Genomic DNA, 18,560 nt, shown 5'->3' with positions numbered 1-18,560 from the left:
TTTATAATGAATTTCATTTGGGCAAGTGAGGAGTAAATGCAACCAAATAGACATGTATTTTATGTTCATTAAGTTGAATTTTTTATTTGAAAAAGTTAAATAACCTCTGAAACTTTAAACTGTACAGAGCTGTGGCAATCTTATTTTTCATTCATACAAACATCAAATCCTCATATTTACAAATGAAGAAATTATATAAAACAGGGCCACAGTTTAACCAGAACACATGTACATATTTGACAATATTTGAGAGCATTACCTGAGCAAAAAGATTGCAGCGATTCATGCCGGTACATTTATGACAGGGTGTGTACAGTTTAAAAAACGAATGTTAAATGTCTCCAGTACTAAACATTGAGGAAACATTTGCTACTAAATCAGAGTACATTTAAATGTATTCATTTTAAAGTAGAAGTGCAAATACAAAACACAAACTAAAACATTTGTCTGAACTGTCTTTCAGCATATTTGAATTTAAAGGCTTACTATGAACTTCAAGAACTCCTTTGTGAGGAGTAGCACCAAACCAATTTCAGAACATTTATGTGCCCAAATGGTTAACAGCTCTACCATAGACTGCCAGTCAGCAAGTTTAAATACAAATGTAGGTGCATAGTTGGAATTTTTCATTAAAAAAAAGGGTACAAACTGACATGCAAACTGTATAGCATTTGTGTCTCTCAACTCTTGACTTGTCTGCAGATAGAAGCTAACTGGTTAATGCAGCTGGTGACTGCAGGAGGGACGGTCTGAGACGTTTCTCCTCTCCACCCTGCCAGGGCATCCATGGCTTGTTTGGGGTTGCAGGGAGACAGGTCATAGATGCAGTAGATGGCGGCCAACTGGACCTCCCATGGCACACCTGTGGGAAAAAACATTATGAGATTAAACTTCTAAATGGGGGTGGAGGCCATTTACTAAAGGTTAAGTCCTTAATTTCCTCTGTATCTCTTCTGTACTATAAATAAAAGGCAAAATGTGAAAAAAAAATTAAATGCCAGGATAATATATATATATATATATATATATATATATATATATATATATACACACTGGAATCTGTTTAAAATGCACACACGTGTAAATACTCAAAATAGAAAGAAAACTACATTAGTGTTTAAAAAAATGATGACCAACTAAAGGCATGTCTTGGGAAATGGACAACACTGAGCACTTATAGATACCTTCAGTCTGTCCGTGCCTTCCAAACGCGTTCATGACGCTGGCTACTGTTACCACTGAGGAAGAATTCCTATCTTTCATTCCAAGTTGACCGAGGCATCCTATATTAAATGGAAAAACAATAACATTTTCAATTTGGTAATCCCTAGGCTATCAATTAATTACACTTGATTCAGGTTATGGTAACCTTCAAAAAAACAAAACAACCCACCAATGAGTCGGAGGACAGTGGCGACGGTCACATCAGAGATAGGAGTTTGTTGATCTCTGGGCTGTGTCACCCAGGTGTTCATGAGTGGCCACAACTCCTTGCTGTCGAAGCAGAATCAACAGATTAGTAGTGATGTGTCGGTCGCGAACGAGCCGATTATTTAGAACGGCTCTTTGGTACGAACGAGAGGAACCGAGTCGTACTAGTTGAGAGCCGTTCTTTTTATCGTTCAATCGTTGGTCCGCACTCACTGCCTGCCAAAATCCACTCGCCTTTTAAAAAGCTTGATTTTGTTCCCCAAATGTATTCTGTGAAGACCCGCCCTTACTCTGATTGGTAGGTTTCAGCACGAGGAGTGAGATGGGGTGGGTCTTAACGGAATACGCGAGAGAGAGAAGTCATAACAACTGGTACAGGACAGGTAGACAACGTGTTTTTAGAATGGAAAATGAGCCAAACGCGAAACCGCAGCAGCATTTGGATGCATTTCAACCAAAACCCAGGCAGTGATAAAGCGCACCATTTGTAAAGGCAAAATATCCTTTAAAGCAGGGTCAACAAATAATCTCTATCGCCACTTAAAAACACAGTATCTAATATTAAGAGTTGCGTGAATTTCATTCAAGGCAAGGCAACTTTATTTACTTAACACATACAGAGGGTAAATTCAAAGTACATTCACTGACATGAATGACATGGATATGGCGCCACCTTGTGTCATGTTTACAATGCAGATTATTGACATTAGGTCTGGCAATACAGTCAATCATTATCCTGGTGATTAGTTCGCAGATAAACCTAGTAACCCCGCCCCCTTTAAAAAAACGGCTCTTTTGAACGGCTCTTTGAAAGGAACGGAGCCATAAGATCCGGCTCCCTTCAAAGAGCCATAATTCCCATCACTACAGATTAGCACAGGGTTACAATAGATGCCTGTTTACAGAAAATAGTCAGCTTCACACAGATTATTTAGATTTTGTTTGGAAGACTATGTGTATATGTGTATGTATCTTTAAGTCAGAACAAATAACATACCCCAATAAATGATCATAGGTCCACTTCCACTTCTTGTGTGAACAGAGGAGTTGCAGAGTTAAGACATGCTGCCAGGCCTCAGTCCCCAGGTCCTGCCCGTAGCGACTGTGTTTAGTGAAAGACATGCCTGACCCTGACTGAATATCAGACAGCGTTCTGGATATCAGCGTCTCAATTTCACAGGGAGGACTCTGCAGTGATAAAAGGAGATTAGATTTAAAAAGGGATACAATTGGGAAATAAGACATTTGATAAAAACAGTGATCTGGCTAAACTATGGTCACAAAGGTCAGGACCCAAACAATTTATTAAACTTAAATGGCATCACAATTATCTACATTTTAAAAGGAATTAAAATAAATAGCAATGTTTTCACCGGTCACCCCCTTTAAAAGTCAGAGGATATACATTAGACAAGCTAGATTTGAGTAAAATAAGTATACAACTGGAGAACTCGATCTCTACAAATACTATACCTTTTCCCAACCAAGGAATGCTGAAAGGCAGCTGAGGACGTTTTCTTCTGCTTTCAGTTTGGTGACAGTATGTATAGCCTGGCACAGAGAACTACTGTGTGAGAGTACTTTGGGCCATGTTGTCACCATGAACAAAATCATCTTAGCACAGTCTGGGAAATCTGCAGTAAGAAAGACACAATATGGAAAAAAAACATCTTCATTTAAAGTGAAGCTTAAGTGGTGCATGGAGGAGCAATGAAGACAGTCTTTACAGTTGAGAGAAGCAATTAAGTAAAAATACATTTGCAAAAGTATGTACGAGGTTAAATACGGTAGAACGTTAATTGCTAACCTTCTGTGAGAATGCTGTGTGCCAGGATGTGAGCTTTCTCCCAATCTCTTGTCTGTCTACAGATCCCTGTGTGGACTCTACAGAGGGCCTGTATGTGGTTACTGTTCAGATATTTTTTCCCCTCTTTCAACTTTTCCAGGATGGCCAAAATCATGTCACCCGTGTTAAGCTGAAGAGAGAGTAAACATGCACAAGTTAATTCACATGGACACATTTTTTAAACAAACACATCGTATGAGCTATTAGCAGGCGTTTGCATTTACATAGATATTGTATTTGTCAGGAGCTACACAAGAGCCTTTGTTTGAGTTATTGACATTCAGTCTCTTTTTTCTTAACTGAACAATAAAGAAGTTACTCAAAGGGCATGTTATTCAGAACTAAATGACTAATGGGAAAGAACCAATTGTGCATACAAAAAACACTGTTTTAAACTACAATTGCATACAGTAAGATAAGCCTACCAATACTTTTTTTTCTTTAATTTAATTATGCAGATAAAAAAAACTTGACAAAAAAATCAAATCCATGGTACCAAAAAACCTCAGAGCGATTACCTCTCAATGCATTTTTCTCCCAAAAATATAGTGTTACTTGGAGTATATTTGCAGCAAAAAAATGCTAAGTCATACGGTCAAATTAATAAATGATGAATGGCAAGAGTGAAAACAACTGAAATACATAGGCCGAATAAACAAGTCTACTCACCAAGCTGTTCTGGCAAATCTCAGAGATGACCTCCTTCTCTTCGTCTCTCAAGACAGGCTTTTTGGTCAGGTTACCAACATACACGTGGCTCTGGATCACAGGCAGTAGATCGAAAAACTGGTTTTCAATCTTCTTTAAAAAGTGAGCTATAAGATTTTGCTTTGCAGGTTCTCCACCTTCCTGGGACGGTAAAGCTGTCTTTGGTTTGCATTGTTGGCTACTCAGAGTCTGGGCTGAGGTGGCCTCCACTCCACTGTTGGAGGAGGAGGAACGCATCTGCTTGTGGCTGAAAGTAGGAGAGCAGTTATCTAGCCTGAGACATTTACTGCTTTTAGGTTGAAGCAAACTGACGGCCTGTCTTTTTTCTCGTCTCATCTCAGTCTTGGTGAAGGCCGTCGAAGTGGAGTTAATCGTCTTAAAGCAAGACATCTGACTGTTGGTTGTTGTGGGTAACGTCCCACTCTCCGATGAACACATGCTGAGCCCGACATTCCCTCTGAGAATGCTCAGAGTTCGGGCGTGGGCAGAGAGCTCCGGGTACATGGTGTCAAGGATCCTCATGGAGTTCTCCTGAGATGGACTGGAGGAAGATGACGGGGAGTTCATTGCCGTAGAGGGTAGGCGACCTGGGACCGGCACGGCATGTTTTGGAGTGTCGGAACCGAACTGTAGTGGAGAGGAGGGGACTCCATTCGGAGGGAGTGGACTGTTTAGTGAAGAGGATCTCAGCTGCCGACTGTTATGAGTCAAGTGCGCCTGGACAGGAGTGGAAGGCGAAACAGATCTCTCCATGGGCGAGGGAAATGAGAGTTTACCAATAGCCTGACTTGGATTGATTGATTTGCCCACCTTTGGAGGTGTTTTCAGAGGTGTTAGGAGACGAGGAAGCGGAGGGCCCATCGCAGAGCGAACTTGGCCTATGCATTCTGGTGACTGAGCCGTAGTGGAACATGCCACTGGGCTAGGTTCTTCCTCTCGGATCACAATTGGGCTTTGATTTTCAGTAACTTTTGTGCATTCATTTGTGCTAGTATCACTTTTTAATGACAGAGTAGATCTAACAGTGCAAACAATATTTGTTTTCACTTGAAGGTGACTTGCGTCTTTGCCGTCCTGAAATGCTACAGTTTCTTTGTTTGTTGTTATCTGGGTTTCTGGTTTTGGGTCTTTGTCCAAAGCCTGCAATTCTATAGTGGGAATCAGACATGAAGGACTTAATCGCCTGCACATAGAATGTATATTATCCTTCATAGATTCAGAGTTACCAGCCTCTTTTAAGTTAGAAAGGGGAGAGCCTTGATCTGCTAGTTCTTCACAGTTGAATGTGTCTATGTCAACACCCTTTTCTGCAGTAGTTGCAACATTTGCCTGACCAGTTTCCTGGTCAGCATGGGTTTTGTCATCTTCCATCTTCAACAGTGGAAGAGGCGTAGGTCTATTATCACCATTTGATTCAGAGATAGAAGCTGCTACAGTGATTTCACCAGTTCCTAGTGCTTCGTTCCCACTTTCCTCCCCAAGAGGTTTAATGGGTGCATCATCTTCAAGCTTTCCTTCAACATTTTTACTTGTGGCACTACTGAGGCCGTCATCGCTGATTGACAAACAGGGTTTATCGTCTGGCACATCTGTGTCATGGCCCACACAGCCTCTATTCTCCTGAGGTGTCAAGACATCTTGACTGCCCTGTCCCAGATCACTAGAGTCCTGGAGATTTTTTCCCAGTTCGGAACCCTTTTCTGTATTTGTTACCTCAGCAACTCTCACAGAGTCAATGATTATTGAGGAGGTAACTGAGGAATTAACTGGCTGAACATCAACTGTTTCTTCAGAGATTACAGTTGTATCCTTCCTTCTGGGGGACTGTCTAACCTCGGGAAGGACTGCTTTAGCATCAGTAAGATCACCAGGGCTTGTGTCGACCTCAATCTTTTCACCTGTATCTGACTGAACTTCCTTTGCATTTTCTGAAGCATTTTCACCTTCAGGGATACTATTGGCACCACTGTTGGCTTGCTCATCACTTTCAGTAGCCAACAAGGCATCCTCAACCAAAACGGCTAAGAGTGACGTAGAAGATAAAGAAGCAGAAGATAAAGAAGTAGAAGAAGAAGAGGATAAAGAAGTAGAAGAAGAAGAGGATAAAGAAGTAGAAGAAGAAGAGGATAAAGAAGTAGAAAAAGCAGAAGAAGATAAAGAAGTAGAAGGAGCAGAAGAAGAAGCTGTTGATGATAACTGCACGGCTGACGGCTTGTGCTCATTCTGCAATTCCTTTCCATTTGTGATGCTTTTGACCTTCACTTCAGTAATGCGACTCAACATATTTTGTCCCGAGTCTTTGGAGTCATTTTCATTGGAAATGTGTTCCACTTCCTGTCTTGTGACCACTGGCAAGTCTACCTTTTCCTCTCTCTGTAGTGCAGAAGGTTTTAGACAGGGGCTTGTTCCAGATGTTGTGATGAGTAAGGACTCTTCTTGTTGAGAAGGAACAGAGTCGTCAGAGATTTTGGGATGGTTTTCCTTTTCCCCATCGGTTGTCTCCATCGATTCCATTTCTGCATCCTGAAAGACAAAACACAGATGTGTTATAAGATACAACCACCACTTTGAAATTGACCAGGAGAATCAAAAGGCAGAAAATATAACAGTGCTTTTTTGACCACTTTGCAATGACATTACAGGAGCTTTGAGGGACCAAATTGTGATTTTCTAAACATAATAAATCTGTTATTTTAAAATATATAAATCACAAACAAGGACAGCCAGACCTTTGTTCATTTCTTAATTGATCATAATTCATTTGATTGAAAATGACACAATATCTAAAAAGTACTAGTTCAGTTACAAATACTATTATATAAGGTTTTGACATATTTAAGGATAAGCTAACCTAGTAGTTGATGTAAAAGTACTGTATGAAAAGTGGTTTTATCTCTACCTATTCCATATTCTGTGACTTTCTTTTAAAATTCTTAATTGATTCTGATTTTAATAAAAAATATTGCATTGTGCATGCAGACCTTTTAACACAGCAATTTGCACTTACATAAAAAGGTAAAACGGCACATTAGTTGGTATTATTTTTGAGAAAATGCATATGAAAATGTACCTGATTTTCCACCTCGTCTGGTATAGGTGAAATGCAGGGAAGCACTGGTTTGAACAATGCCAGTATCTGCCCCAAAGATACTTCTGAGCTTCCAAAGTCAGAAGACGACTCCTCAGCTTTGTGCTCCTTGGACTTGCTCTTTTTGGGAGTGTTTTTTGGTTTCTTGGTACTTGGTGACTGCAGCGATGCTTGATGCTTAATGTCTTTCTGCCTATGAGGAGAGTTTTTTAACAGTGTAAAAATGGCTTTTGTTTGCACAGGGGAACTGTGGGATTGACTGATCTTATGAGAAGGGGACTGGGATGCGTTCTTCAGATGAGAGTGCAGTCTGTTTTGTGGGGGGCTTGGTAGAACCTCCTTGGATCTTGACTCTGAAATGTACAAGAATAAAAAGGATTGCCACGAATGCATTAAATGGTGAAATTACAAATATAAATGCAAAAGCGATTCAAAAGTGAGAGACTTGTTGAGTTCTGTCTCACACATTTATACAACATAGCTTAATGATGCCTCACCTGGAGAGGTTTGGTAATGTATCAGGTTGACACGGTTCTGCTGCTGAGGTTCCACACATGCCCATAAATCCTGTAGCAGCATTTGGAACTTTTCTGAAAAGCACACGCAATCAATCACAAGCTGCACAACCAATAAAGACAAAGCATACGATCCTTAAATTAATGTAATAAATCACAATTGAAGCTGACTGCATACCTTTGTCTACTTTAGGCTCCTTCGGTGCACTTGCTTGAGTTGATGTACTCCTATAATCTGTCAAATGGAAAATTAAAGTCAGAATAAAGTTTTTGCCATTATATAGATCAAATGCACTTTTGTTAAAAAAAAAGGCCCTTTGACACTTAATTTAAAAAAAGTTTGGTAATTTGGAATCATTTTTTGTTTTTTTGTTAACTGAAAACCTAACTTCTCGAAGAACCAATATCTGCCTGCAGCAAAGTAAGCATTCGTTGTAACAGTGTATTTGTAAATTAAGCTGTTTCTTACTTACCTTTGCACCTTTCTCTTTCCAGTTTCATCATTCTCACCTGTAAAGTAATTGAAATTTAAAACAAAGAAATGTCTGTGTAATAACTTTGAAAATCACCCCCACAAATTTGCAGTTTTTACAAAGATTATTACTGCACCTGGAGGTCATCAATATTGCTCTCTAGCAAGATCTTCTCTTTGGTCAGATGAGATATTTGATGATTCTGTTTGCAAACCGAGTCTGAAATATGGACAGAAATATGTATAGTTAAACAGCCAAAATAAAATCATTAGGAACATTAAATAATTTTTTCATGTGGTGTAAAATACATTTTTGATACCAACCTTCAAGCAGCCTAACTTTATTCTCAAGGCTTCCCTTTCTGTGGATCAGAAAACAACATGGGACCTTTGAGCATCATTTGTTTTAGAATACGTTTCTCACAAACAACCCAAACAAGGGTTGCGAAGGACACGACTAAATGGGAAAAGCCAGTTCTTACATGCTTGTTGTCTTGGCGTTCTCCTCTATCAATCTTTCAACTTGATCTGCTTTTGCCTGAGATTTCTTCAAAGAGGTCTGAAAGGTAAAACATTAAATGTGCAAAGATTATACATTTTCCTGAGCTACTTTTAAACTATGAATAAAGCTTTTTGAAAAACAATGGTTCTAAATGATCATCAGTGATGAGATACAGCAAATGTAATTGACTCAAGTGCAGAGACCGTTTTTTCTTACCTGTGTTTCCAGCAGATCATTTTCTACTACAGCTTTTTCCCTCTTCAGTAGAGCATTCTCAAGTGACTGTGTTTTTGTCAGTTCTATAAGGTTGAAAGACAATTTAGCAAAGAATCAGTGATGTATTTAAAACATCTATAAACAGATTATTATTTCAAAGTTTTGCAACTTTTTAGTGGTACAAATTATAGGATGTGAAGTACCTTTCACATCCTTAAGATGGTCTTCAAGCTTCTCGTTCCTGAACAATGTGAAAAATAAAATTAACATTTTTCCCCAAAAATAATGCCATTATAATATATTTATTTGCACTGTTATGATTAAAATTAAAATAATCCCTTACTCTGCCATCATCTTGATATTTTCTTGCTTCAATTTTTCCATCTCTTCAGAAATCTGCCCAAAGGTCTTAAGAGCAACCTTGAAAGAAATAAACAGAGAATATCACACACGGCATACAAACAACAACAACACAACTAAGTGTATGAAAAGGTTGAGGAAACATATTGTAAGAGTGTAAATTACACTCTACAAAGAAAGAGCATACCTTCTTTTCCTCAAGTTCTGCTTGCAAAGATTCATAATCTGCCGTCTTTTTCTCCAGAGTAACCAATCTGATCTGCAGCTCTTCCAGCTGTTGTTGAAGTCCAATTGCGTCACTGCGTAACACATGAACATAATAAACTATGCATTTATTGAGATTCTTTATGTAATTTCGCACTCTGAGGTCACCTTTTGTATAAGAGTCTTGTTCCTTTGGTAAACATTCCCTTTAAACTAGTACGAACACATTATTACTACTATGTGTTGCTAGATTACACCTTGTAAAGTGACCAACCCCCAATTCCCCCAGTGTCCAAATGTCACCGATAGCTAACTAAAATGTATTTGCTGCAAATCACCATGGCAATAATAATGCATTTATTACTCACTATCAGAAACCGCTATCCTCTGTTTCAGAGCCAGAAATGACGACACGTATTCGGGTCAGGCTCTGTAGTAAGGAGACAGGAAGACACAAAACAAAAAACAACCACAATTATTATTACCAACAACGTTCCCCTAAACTGATATTTAGTTTAGGAATTAAACGTTCACGTCACAAAATCGCAGACTGTTTATTTCCCCTTTACAAAGACCAAACACAACTTTTGAATGGAATTTTCTGTCATAAAAGGATAATCTGACCTGGTGCAAAACAGAGCAGTTTGACAGTTTCCAACCGTCGCGTCCGCGGCGATTGCTGCCGTTTTGACTGACTGTCCCTTGGCATCATGGTAAGACAGGTTTTACCGAAACCCTCACAATCTGTAATATCATATACAATCAATTGAGGAACAAATTCACTAAGTAGAAACTCCAGACAGGTTCAAAATAAACACATTTTTCGCGTCTCCCACGTTGACCAAGGACCCAAATCAGGACCCCACATGAAGCTTTGTGAAATGCCGGTTAACATAAAATGTAGTATTAATTGCTACGGTGCAACTCTTTTCAAATTACGGTCAGTTTTCTAATTACGTGTAACTAATACATGTGTTGAAATTAACGTTTGATTTGTTGTCGGCAAAAATATGAGGTTTCTCTACATTTTCTGTTTTCCTTCAGGCAGTTCACAATGGCATTTGGGGGCGTTGCAGAACAAATGCAGCAAATCGTGCTGCGGCTTACCGGCCAGTAGGAGCAGAATACTATACCCTACACGCTCCACACACTATACTCATAAAATATATGCTCTCTGCTCATAGTTTGGTGTTCGATAGTTTGTTAGCCAGCATAGTAAACCTCAGTGAGTTTAGTACATTCCACTTTGTATTGATTAAATCCTTGCTCAACACAAACACTTCGCTCACTTTCAAGGTATGAGTTTGGGTTATATTAAGTTAAGGATCTGCGAGCAACGGTACATGTCCCTGGTGGTCTAGTGGTTAGGATTCGGCGCTCTCACCGCCGCGGCCCGGGTTCGATTCCCGGTCAGGGAACATACTTTTGAAGCTCCAGAGACCTTAAATATTATTTTGAAAGTAATAACTTAACGTGAGCTGTAGTAAACCTCATGATAGTGTTTCGTAACGACCACATGTAATGGATTAATAGAAAACATGTTCACGTTTGTTTTGCTGCATTGTGTGTTATACTGTATTTCAGTCAGCAGAGGGTACTGTTGTACAGATCAGGCTACAATGTTCCTAATGTATATCTGCCATTATCTCTCTCTCTTGGTCAGACACGCTCTCGCTCTCTCTCTCTCTCTCTCTCTCTCGTCTCTCGTCTCTCTCTCTCATCTCTCGTCTCTCCTCTCTCTCTCATCTCTCTCTCTCTCCCTCTCGTCATCTGCTCTCTCTCATCTCTCTCTCTCTCTCTCTCTCTCTCTCTCTCTCACACACACACACACACACACACAAATACAAATACACACTTTAATCAGTAGGCCTTAAAGAAGTAATGGCTCAAAATAACTTCATCTTTAGAAATACAAATGGTGTAGTCAAGGCCAAGGCAAGTTTAGACGTTGGATGTACATATATTGAGACTTTTGTGATAAGTGCCCCAGCTCATTGTGTTTGTTTCTCGGCCAGCGAGTTGTCTACAGCCTGATGACTCTAATAGCTGAGAGGAAACAACTAAAGGTGCTGGATTGTTGTAGGTGCATCCTGATGGAAAGATAATAACCCTGTAACTTCAGATGAACCTTCAGAGTGTAGCCCCGAGGCTAAAGAGGTAAATCTTTCCAAACAGATGCAGTCGAAGATAGCATAGTTTCTTTAGTGGAAAGGGGAGTGCTGGGCATGCTTTCTCTCTTCCTGTCTCTCTCTGACAGATAACCTCTTTGGTTACCTGACATGTTAGGTAACCCTTTGGATGTTTCCAGATTTATCTCGATCACCTTGTTACCTACAGGAAGCCTTTGTCTGATCACTATCTTTGTATAAACAAAATTCTTCATCCTCTTAATCCCTTTCTTCTTGTGTGGTTAGATTTTTTCCTCCTTTGTGAGGATGCTGTAGCTGAGTGAGGTGACACAATTGCTGTCTAATGAAAGTCATAGAAGACAAAGTCAGTCACAAGCAAGACATTATTGTATTATTACTATATTATTGTGATATTCATGTTTGAAGAGTTATTACAAAAAATGGGTCATCAGTTTTTCAAGGGGCTAGCTAATTTTGTCAAAGAAACACATGCACATTTGCATTCACACATACAGGTGTGTACAGTTACTAATGCAGCTGAATTGCATTAGCAGGTGGAAACTCAAACAGACAGCAGAAGACAATGGAAACTCTAGAAATACCGTATACATGGCATTCCAATACCAGACGAAGAGAGGTTTTAATGTTGGCATAAGGGTGAAACCTAATGATTAGGTTTTTAGTTTCATGATTTCAACATTTTGAAAACACATCTTATTTTCTATATTGGTGTCATTTGTTGTCTCGTCTCTGCTACACAAGATTAAGTTTTAACTTGACAGAGGTGAAGAGTGGCTGATGACAATGCATTCCAGAAGCTTGGGGGGTTTGAGTAATCTGACTGTGTGTGTGTGTGTGTGTGTGTGTGTGTGTGTGTGTGTGTGTGTGTGTGGTGTGTGTGTGTGTGTGTGTGTGTGTGTGTGTGGTGTTGCTTTTGTCAGCAAACTGGCATTCATTTATAAAACCCTTCTGCATATCTGCACATCTTGTATTGTCTACACACACAGAACCATGCAGAATAACACCGTGCCCACAGCTGACCAACTATAAATCAACTACAGAGAGGTGGTTGACATGGAGGAAAACCCCCTTTTCTCTCTTTACCCACCTCTGGCTCACTCTCTCCCTTTCTCACAGCATTTTTCTATGACAGCACCAAATACATGTATGCCCTCCCTCCTCCCTTTCCACTCTACTAATCTCTCCCTCTCTTCTCACACTCTTCTTCTCTTCTTCCTCCCTCTCTCTCTCTCTCTCTCTCTGAAGGGGATTGCCCAGAGGAGTGTGACAATGGTGATTTTGTTTTGGGCATCTGTGTCTATTTGACTTGTTGAGAAATGACGAAAGAGTAAAGCCCAGACACAAGATGTCATACGTGTTGAAATGGAATACCTCATGGGCATTACCATTAGCTTGTGTGCTGCTGGCCTATGTGCTGGCCTGTGCTGCACTGACTTTGTTTTGGCTTCATTGGTTGCAAGAACACCGTTTTTTTTCTTTGTTCATTTTTTGAGCCCCACCCACCGGTTGTCCCCAACAAAATAGTTCTAAAGAAATGTTTGCATGTCTCCTGCCTACAAAAACCCTTAGAGACTAGCTGGTGAACATAGTGGAGCATTTAGCAGCTAAACAGCAATATGGGAGCTAACCTGCTTGCTACAATAACTTTTAAAAGTGATAATAATGTCTTTGCTGCGCTGCCCCCAGGTGGTCAAAATGTATTTTTGCAGGTTTACCAATTGCTAAACTAGCAACTAACAAGATCTGAGGTAAGCTAACCTAGCTAAGCATTCTCCAAGCATAAACTGCGCCACTTTTCTTCATTGGGGTGCTAAAGGTTCTCGTATGCATGGATCACGTTTCGCTTCCTGAGCCTGTTCCACCTTTTTTAAGAATGTATTTAAAGTTTCACACCTCCCTGGTAAGATCAAATTCACTCTTACTACCAGCAGCAAAGAAGGAAATAAATCAACAGAAGCTGAGATGCTGACTTGACACACATGTTTATTGTTTTTCATTTACATTGTAAAAAAAATCACATTAAAATAGCCTTCTGTTTATTTTATCACTGATTTTAACCACAAAGAATATGTAATGCATTATTTCTGGGACATATCAATGCATGCAATACATGACTTGTGAATAATGTTGGACAATGTAATGATCTTCCTTTTGCCATTATTTTTGATTTACACTCAACACCTTGAAATGGGCTATTCAAATCAGTTTATTTTTATTTTCTTCAACAATGAAATAAATGTTTTGATGAAAAAAGGTGCAGTTTGTCAGCATGAAATCCTATGAAATTAATACAAAATATAAAGGTAATGGGCTTAGGATCATTTCCTTAGGGTAAGTAATACAATGACACATTTATATTGCTTATAAATACAGTCTTCCAGCAACGCTGTATTTTAAAGCCAATAAATAAAACAAACAATACTTTACACAGGTCACACAATTAATTTGCTTCTTCCTGAAACTTCAGGATTTAACATTGATTGTGTGACAGAAGACATCGATAAAGCACCATTGAGTATGAAAGTCATTGCACAGGCTTGACCGATCTCAGTAAAGCTTTTTTTATGTTCCTTTCTTTTTTCTTTTAAATGACAACACAAAGCTTCCTGTTATTGTCCAGCTATTGAGGAAGCACACTTTGATTATCTTCAGTCTGTTTTCTATCAGGCCGTAGGGTAAAATATTTGCTTTCGTATCTGCATTTTTTTAATGATCCCTTTTCATTATTAGATATCAGATATTTATTTAATCAAGAATTGCAGAGCAGAGCAGGGCGTATCACATGATGCTTGGCAGTGCCTGAAACCTCTTCGACAGTTTCTCTCTGTTGGCCTGCCATCGCTGGCCTTTGGTTGACAGGGAGATGTTGGGTGTCCTGGATACACATCTCTTTATTTACACACAGTACATAAACAAAGCTGGGGTTTTTCAGGTCTTCAGTTTTCTTTGGATGTGTCAGTCTTATTCACTTTAATCATGATTCCCATTCTGCTAGTTCCTCCTTATAATTCTCTCCTTTATTTGTACTGTCCTGATCACATTCCTGTGTAGTGAATCAAGTTCTTGTATCCAGATGTCCGGCATCGCAGAGAGGAAAGAGGGCACTGCAACTCTCTTGCACTTCCATTGAAGTGTCTATGTTTGTCAGTGCTCGCCACACGCTTAAAGCAAAAACACTGTCTTTTCAAGCATGGACTTCAAATATAGTCTTTTGTCTATTTAACTACCTATTTGTCTCGTCACAGAGTCACTCCATGTGATTATAGGTTTGAATTTGAACAGGATTGACAGCACTGCTTGCCATAGAACTTGTGGTTGCAGACTCCATGCTGGGGCACCAGGTAGCACCAGTTAAAGTAATCCCGACATGCAACGTCTGGAGGAAAAAAGAAAAAAGAATACTTATCAAGGCTTGTTTCATAAGGGTTTTTCAAAAGAACTCCATCCAGACTACAGAAAACAATACTTTGTACACAAGCATGCAATTAGTATTATAATATATGAGCTTGGGTACCTTTTTTCTCAGGTTGTGGGCAGAAGTTGGTGTTGCAGGCCTGGGACATTGAGGGTTTAAGATGGAGGGCACAACCAGGGGAGGGCTTCCCTTGCACCAGACATTGGACTGTCCTGGCCTGCACTCCTCCTCCACATGTCACTGTGCACTGTAAAATACGAAGAAACCTTGATCATTGATGTCATGAACCATGTTATAACACATTCAATTCCTCCTCTCTCTCTCCGATCACAAAATGTAATGAGCTTATAAAGCATTTATCTGCAGAAACCAAATGTGATGCAGGAAACCTTACATTACATTAAACACAACCTTATCCTTCTCTAAGTTAAATTACCTGTGACCAAGGAGCCGTTTGCCATTCTGCTGGAGGCGGAGGTTGAGGGAGGGGTTTAGGTGGATAGGTGCGATGATGCGTGCTCCATCGTTGAACTGGTGGGGTGGTGCGGATGGGGCATTCAGCTGTAGTGCATGGCCTCTGTAGTTCTACCGTGGGCTTGGAGACATGGTGGCATTTCTTGGCAGCCAGCTCTCTGTATTTTCCTGCAGTGTCCTGCATTATGGAAACCAAATAAGCATGTAAGCAAGAAGAGAAATTGTGCCACATGACGCACTCAAAAAATAATTCTTAACGGAAAAATGATAGCACTGTATGTACTTCATATACAAAACAGAAAAGAACATTTCAAACTTATAACAAATCAGGATTTGAAGAGATTAGCCTTTCAGCAGTGATTTGTCACAAATGTTGTTTCAAGTTAATTTTCCAACAAATATTTGACTGTATCTGAGTCAGCATCATTACAGATATAATACACACCTTCTCTGCACACTTGATGAAGCGAGCCTGATTACCACGACCACAGGTTACTGAACACTGAACAAACAAACAAAGAAAGGAACAGAGAAGAAATGGAGAGAACATATTCATATTAGCTAAAAATAGTTATATTATTTACATACTGCATTGCTGAATGCTTTATAAGATATTATGATATTGCTGTATAACTGGACTTGAATTACCTCTTGCCACGTGGAGACAAACCACTGCACTTTACGTTGTTTCTGGCAGCGTTTGATGAAACAGGATTCTTGATTGGCTGGTTTCGGCAGACCTGAGCACAAACCGTCTGCCAGTGTGCGCGTACGGGCACTTGGGTTGGTGCTCGTACACAGCACCGTCCTCTTCCTTAAACCGCTGCCACACTTACGAGAACACTGCCAAATACACCAGAACATGATAATGATCAACTCTGACGTCCTTAAATGCTTTAAAGCTAATAAATAAGAGGATTTGTCTAAATGAATTCAAGAATTGACATAATGTAGTTATTCAATTACGTTAGCATAGAAAAATAATGTCACAGGCCAAATATCTCCACAAGCCAGCTTTGCACAGAAAGCATTCAGCATGTCAACCATATATTCACATTCCCGATGCATGCAGTGACTTATTGTACTTTAAATCCTTCATACTTCCTTTGAGGTAGTCAAAAGAATTCCCCCAATATTCATTCTGATCCTAAGCACACATCTTTTGGCATGGCCTGAGAAAAAAGTGTCACTACATCCAAGAAACAGGGGGGCGGTGACGCACTACACCAGAGAGCCAGAGATTAAACTGGACACCACTTGTGGCAGGTATTTAAGGACATTTGGGACAAAATGGCAGTTAAAAAAAAGTCAGACAACTTACCACACACAATGTATAGGAATTGGACAGAGAATGAAACATATAATAATGTCTCAGAACATTCATATTTTAAAGCCACTGAGATCACTGTCATAAAATGTGGTGAAACTATCAAGGCTGGTGTGTAAAGCCATTTTAGATGAATTGAGAGCGTGCAGTATTTTATTTCCTGCTGTGGATGTAAGTGTTGAACTACGACAGTAGTGATCCTTGAAAATTCAGATTCTTACATATCCCTTTTACACATGCTCACCTGTGACCATGGCCCAGCGGTCCAAACTGGCGAGCAGCTGTGTGTGTTGCAGGCTTGTCCCCTGGGTGGGGCGGGCTGGGTGCAGTGAGAGTCGGTCAGGGCGTCTACATTAGTCTGGCTGCTCCTCTGGACACACTGGACCTGCCGCGTCTGCTCCCCTCCTCCACAGCCCTGGCTGCACACCCCCCACTCTCCTACAGACCAGCTGGGACAACACAACACAATCTGGCTGAGTCAACATGAACAGCTACTCAATCACTTAATCATACAGGGTATTCACAAATGACACAATAACTGTACATGGCTAGTGATGAAGACACCATGTGTTGTGTCACATCTCTTCTTCAGTGGCCACTGTAGGTTATTGTTCTTCAGAGATATAAATACAAGGGATTGTATAACTGATGCGTGGTGGAGGCTTAAAGGAATACTTCTCACACTAAATAATCATTTGTATATAATTACTCCCCCCCTGTTACCTCGAATTATTTTTTCACGCATGTCTCCATGGGGAACAAGGAATAAAAAAGTCTAGATGAATTGCAAGTCTGGACGAACTAAAAGTGTACTAAATATTTGGGTTTTAGCAAAAATGCAGGTGTTGGGAAACAGTGAGCAAATGAGACTTGGGTTACACTGCACGTGTCTGAGCGCTTGTAAACAGATGTTTGGTTAGGCAAAATGTTCATCAAGAATTCAAGGTAAATGGGGCAAGTAATTGACATATATATATTTGTGGGTAAAGTATTTCTTTAAATATTGTAACTCTTAACTAAATGTCAGTAGTAAAACACTTTCTCACAGATAAAGTCATTGGCATGCAGACAATACCAATAATGAGGTGATAAATAGATGAAAATAGGAGTAACTATCTCTGTGACTAAGCACCACTCTCATGTATCTCGTTGCAGGTCTAACTCTTTAGGGTGTTAGACACTACATGGTTGAGTGGCTTTGGGGCAAGTCAGAACAGCCGAAACTTCAGGCTTTAAAACTGTAACTTAAACCCCACTGCACAGTTTTAAATCCCCTTCTTGCGTAAACTCGGCCCTCATCTCTACTAAACCTAAACATCACCACATATTTATTTCGTAATTACCTCCATTTGCTCTTTACACTCCTAACAAGTATATACATTGGCAATAACAAATACTTGGCTTGTTTTAGGATAAATATATATCAAGCATTGATTCATCTGAGACAAACAATCATCTGATCCTGATGAGGACAGTATAGTTTATGTTATTTTTAGAGACGACCACATGTCTAAGTCTTCTAATCCCCGAGCCTCCTCTTCCTTCTCCCTTCCTCAAAGCATCATTGCGTTTGTCCCATGTGACCCCAGACTGAAGGTGCAGGCAGCTCAATCCCTCATCACACACTCTACCCCAAACAACCCAGGAAAACATTGCTGTCAGCACATAGAGTTGTATATATTAACAGTCTAAACTTTATTTGTGGTAATTTGGTGCATCACTTGCCAGGAATGTTGTATAGGGAGGATGAGAAGAGTTTAGCTTTAAAAGGCATTATACATGCACTATCGAATCTAAATAAATACGCATGGAGAAATTCCATCTGGTTTCATATATGTAATGGCTTGTCAAG

General features: G+C 39.8%; 2 protein-coding genes and 1 non-coding gene across 3 annotated transcripts in view; 1 reads left to right on the top strand and 2 right to left on the bottom strand.

The window, feature by feature from the left end:
- Window positions 1–528: 528 nt before the first annotated feature.
- Window positions 529–9,762, bottom strand: ice1 (KIAA0947-like (H. sapiens); the record flags this gene model as incomplete). The annotated part of the gene is made up of 19 exons (XM_034127870.1): window positions 529–862; window positions 1,185–1,283; window positions 1,394–1,494; window positions 2,429–2,619; window positions 2,905–3,065; window positions 3,239–3,407; window positions 3,947–6,508; window positions 7,056–7,426; window positions 7,571–7,663; window positions 7,767–7,823; window positions 8,062–8,098; window positions 8,198–8,280; window positions 8,385–8,422; window positions 8,543–8,619; window positions 8,779–8,861; window positions 8,982–9,019; window positions 9,122–9,198; window positions 9,326–9,437; window positions 9,713–9,762. Coding segments are annotated over 19 exons (4,581 nt in total), but the record flags the coding sequence as incomplete, so codon positions are not given.
- A 926-nt stretch (window positions 9,763–10,688) lies between these two features.
- trnae-cuc lies at window positions 10,689–10,760 on the top strand. The gene has a single exon. It is a non-coding gene; the product is annotated as a tRNA-Glu (tRNA).
- A 2,766-nt stretch (window positions 10,761–13,526) lies between these two features.
- The window catches only part of LOC117480528 (A disintegrin and metalloproteinase with thrombospondin motifs 16), a 60,980-nt gene continuing 55,946 nt past the window's right edge, over window positions 13,527–18,560 (bottom strand). The window contains exons 19-24 of the mRNA XM_034127868.1: window positions 16,953–17,157; window positions 16,030–16,224; window positions 15,827–15,883; window positions 15,344–15,559; window positions 15,007–15,154; window positions 13,527–14,868 (exon numbers count right to left, since the gene is read on the bottom strand). Of these exons, the coding sequence (XP_033983759.1) occupies window positions 14,753–14,868; window positions 15,007–15,154; window positions 15,344–15,559; window positions 15,827–15,883; window positions 16,030–16,224; window positions 16,953–17,157 (937 nt within the window). The 3' untranslated portion in view covers window positions 13,527–14,752. The remainder of the gene's footprint in view (window positions 14,869–15,006; window positions 15,155–15,343; window positions 15,560–15,826; window positions 15,884–16,029; window positions 16,225–16,952; window positions 17,158–18,560) is intronic.

This window comes from Trematomus bernacchii, unplaced genomic scaffold (genome assembly GCF_902827165.1).
Source record: "Trematomus bernacchii unplaced genomic scaffold, fTreBer1.1, whole genome shotgun sequence".
NCBI lineage: Eukaryota > Metazoa > Chordata > Actinopteri > Perciformes > Nototheniidae > Trematomus > Trematomus bernacchii.
Note: the sequence above shows the minus strand (reverse complement) of the source record. Positions and strands in the feature narration are given on the sequence as shown.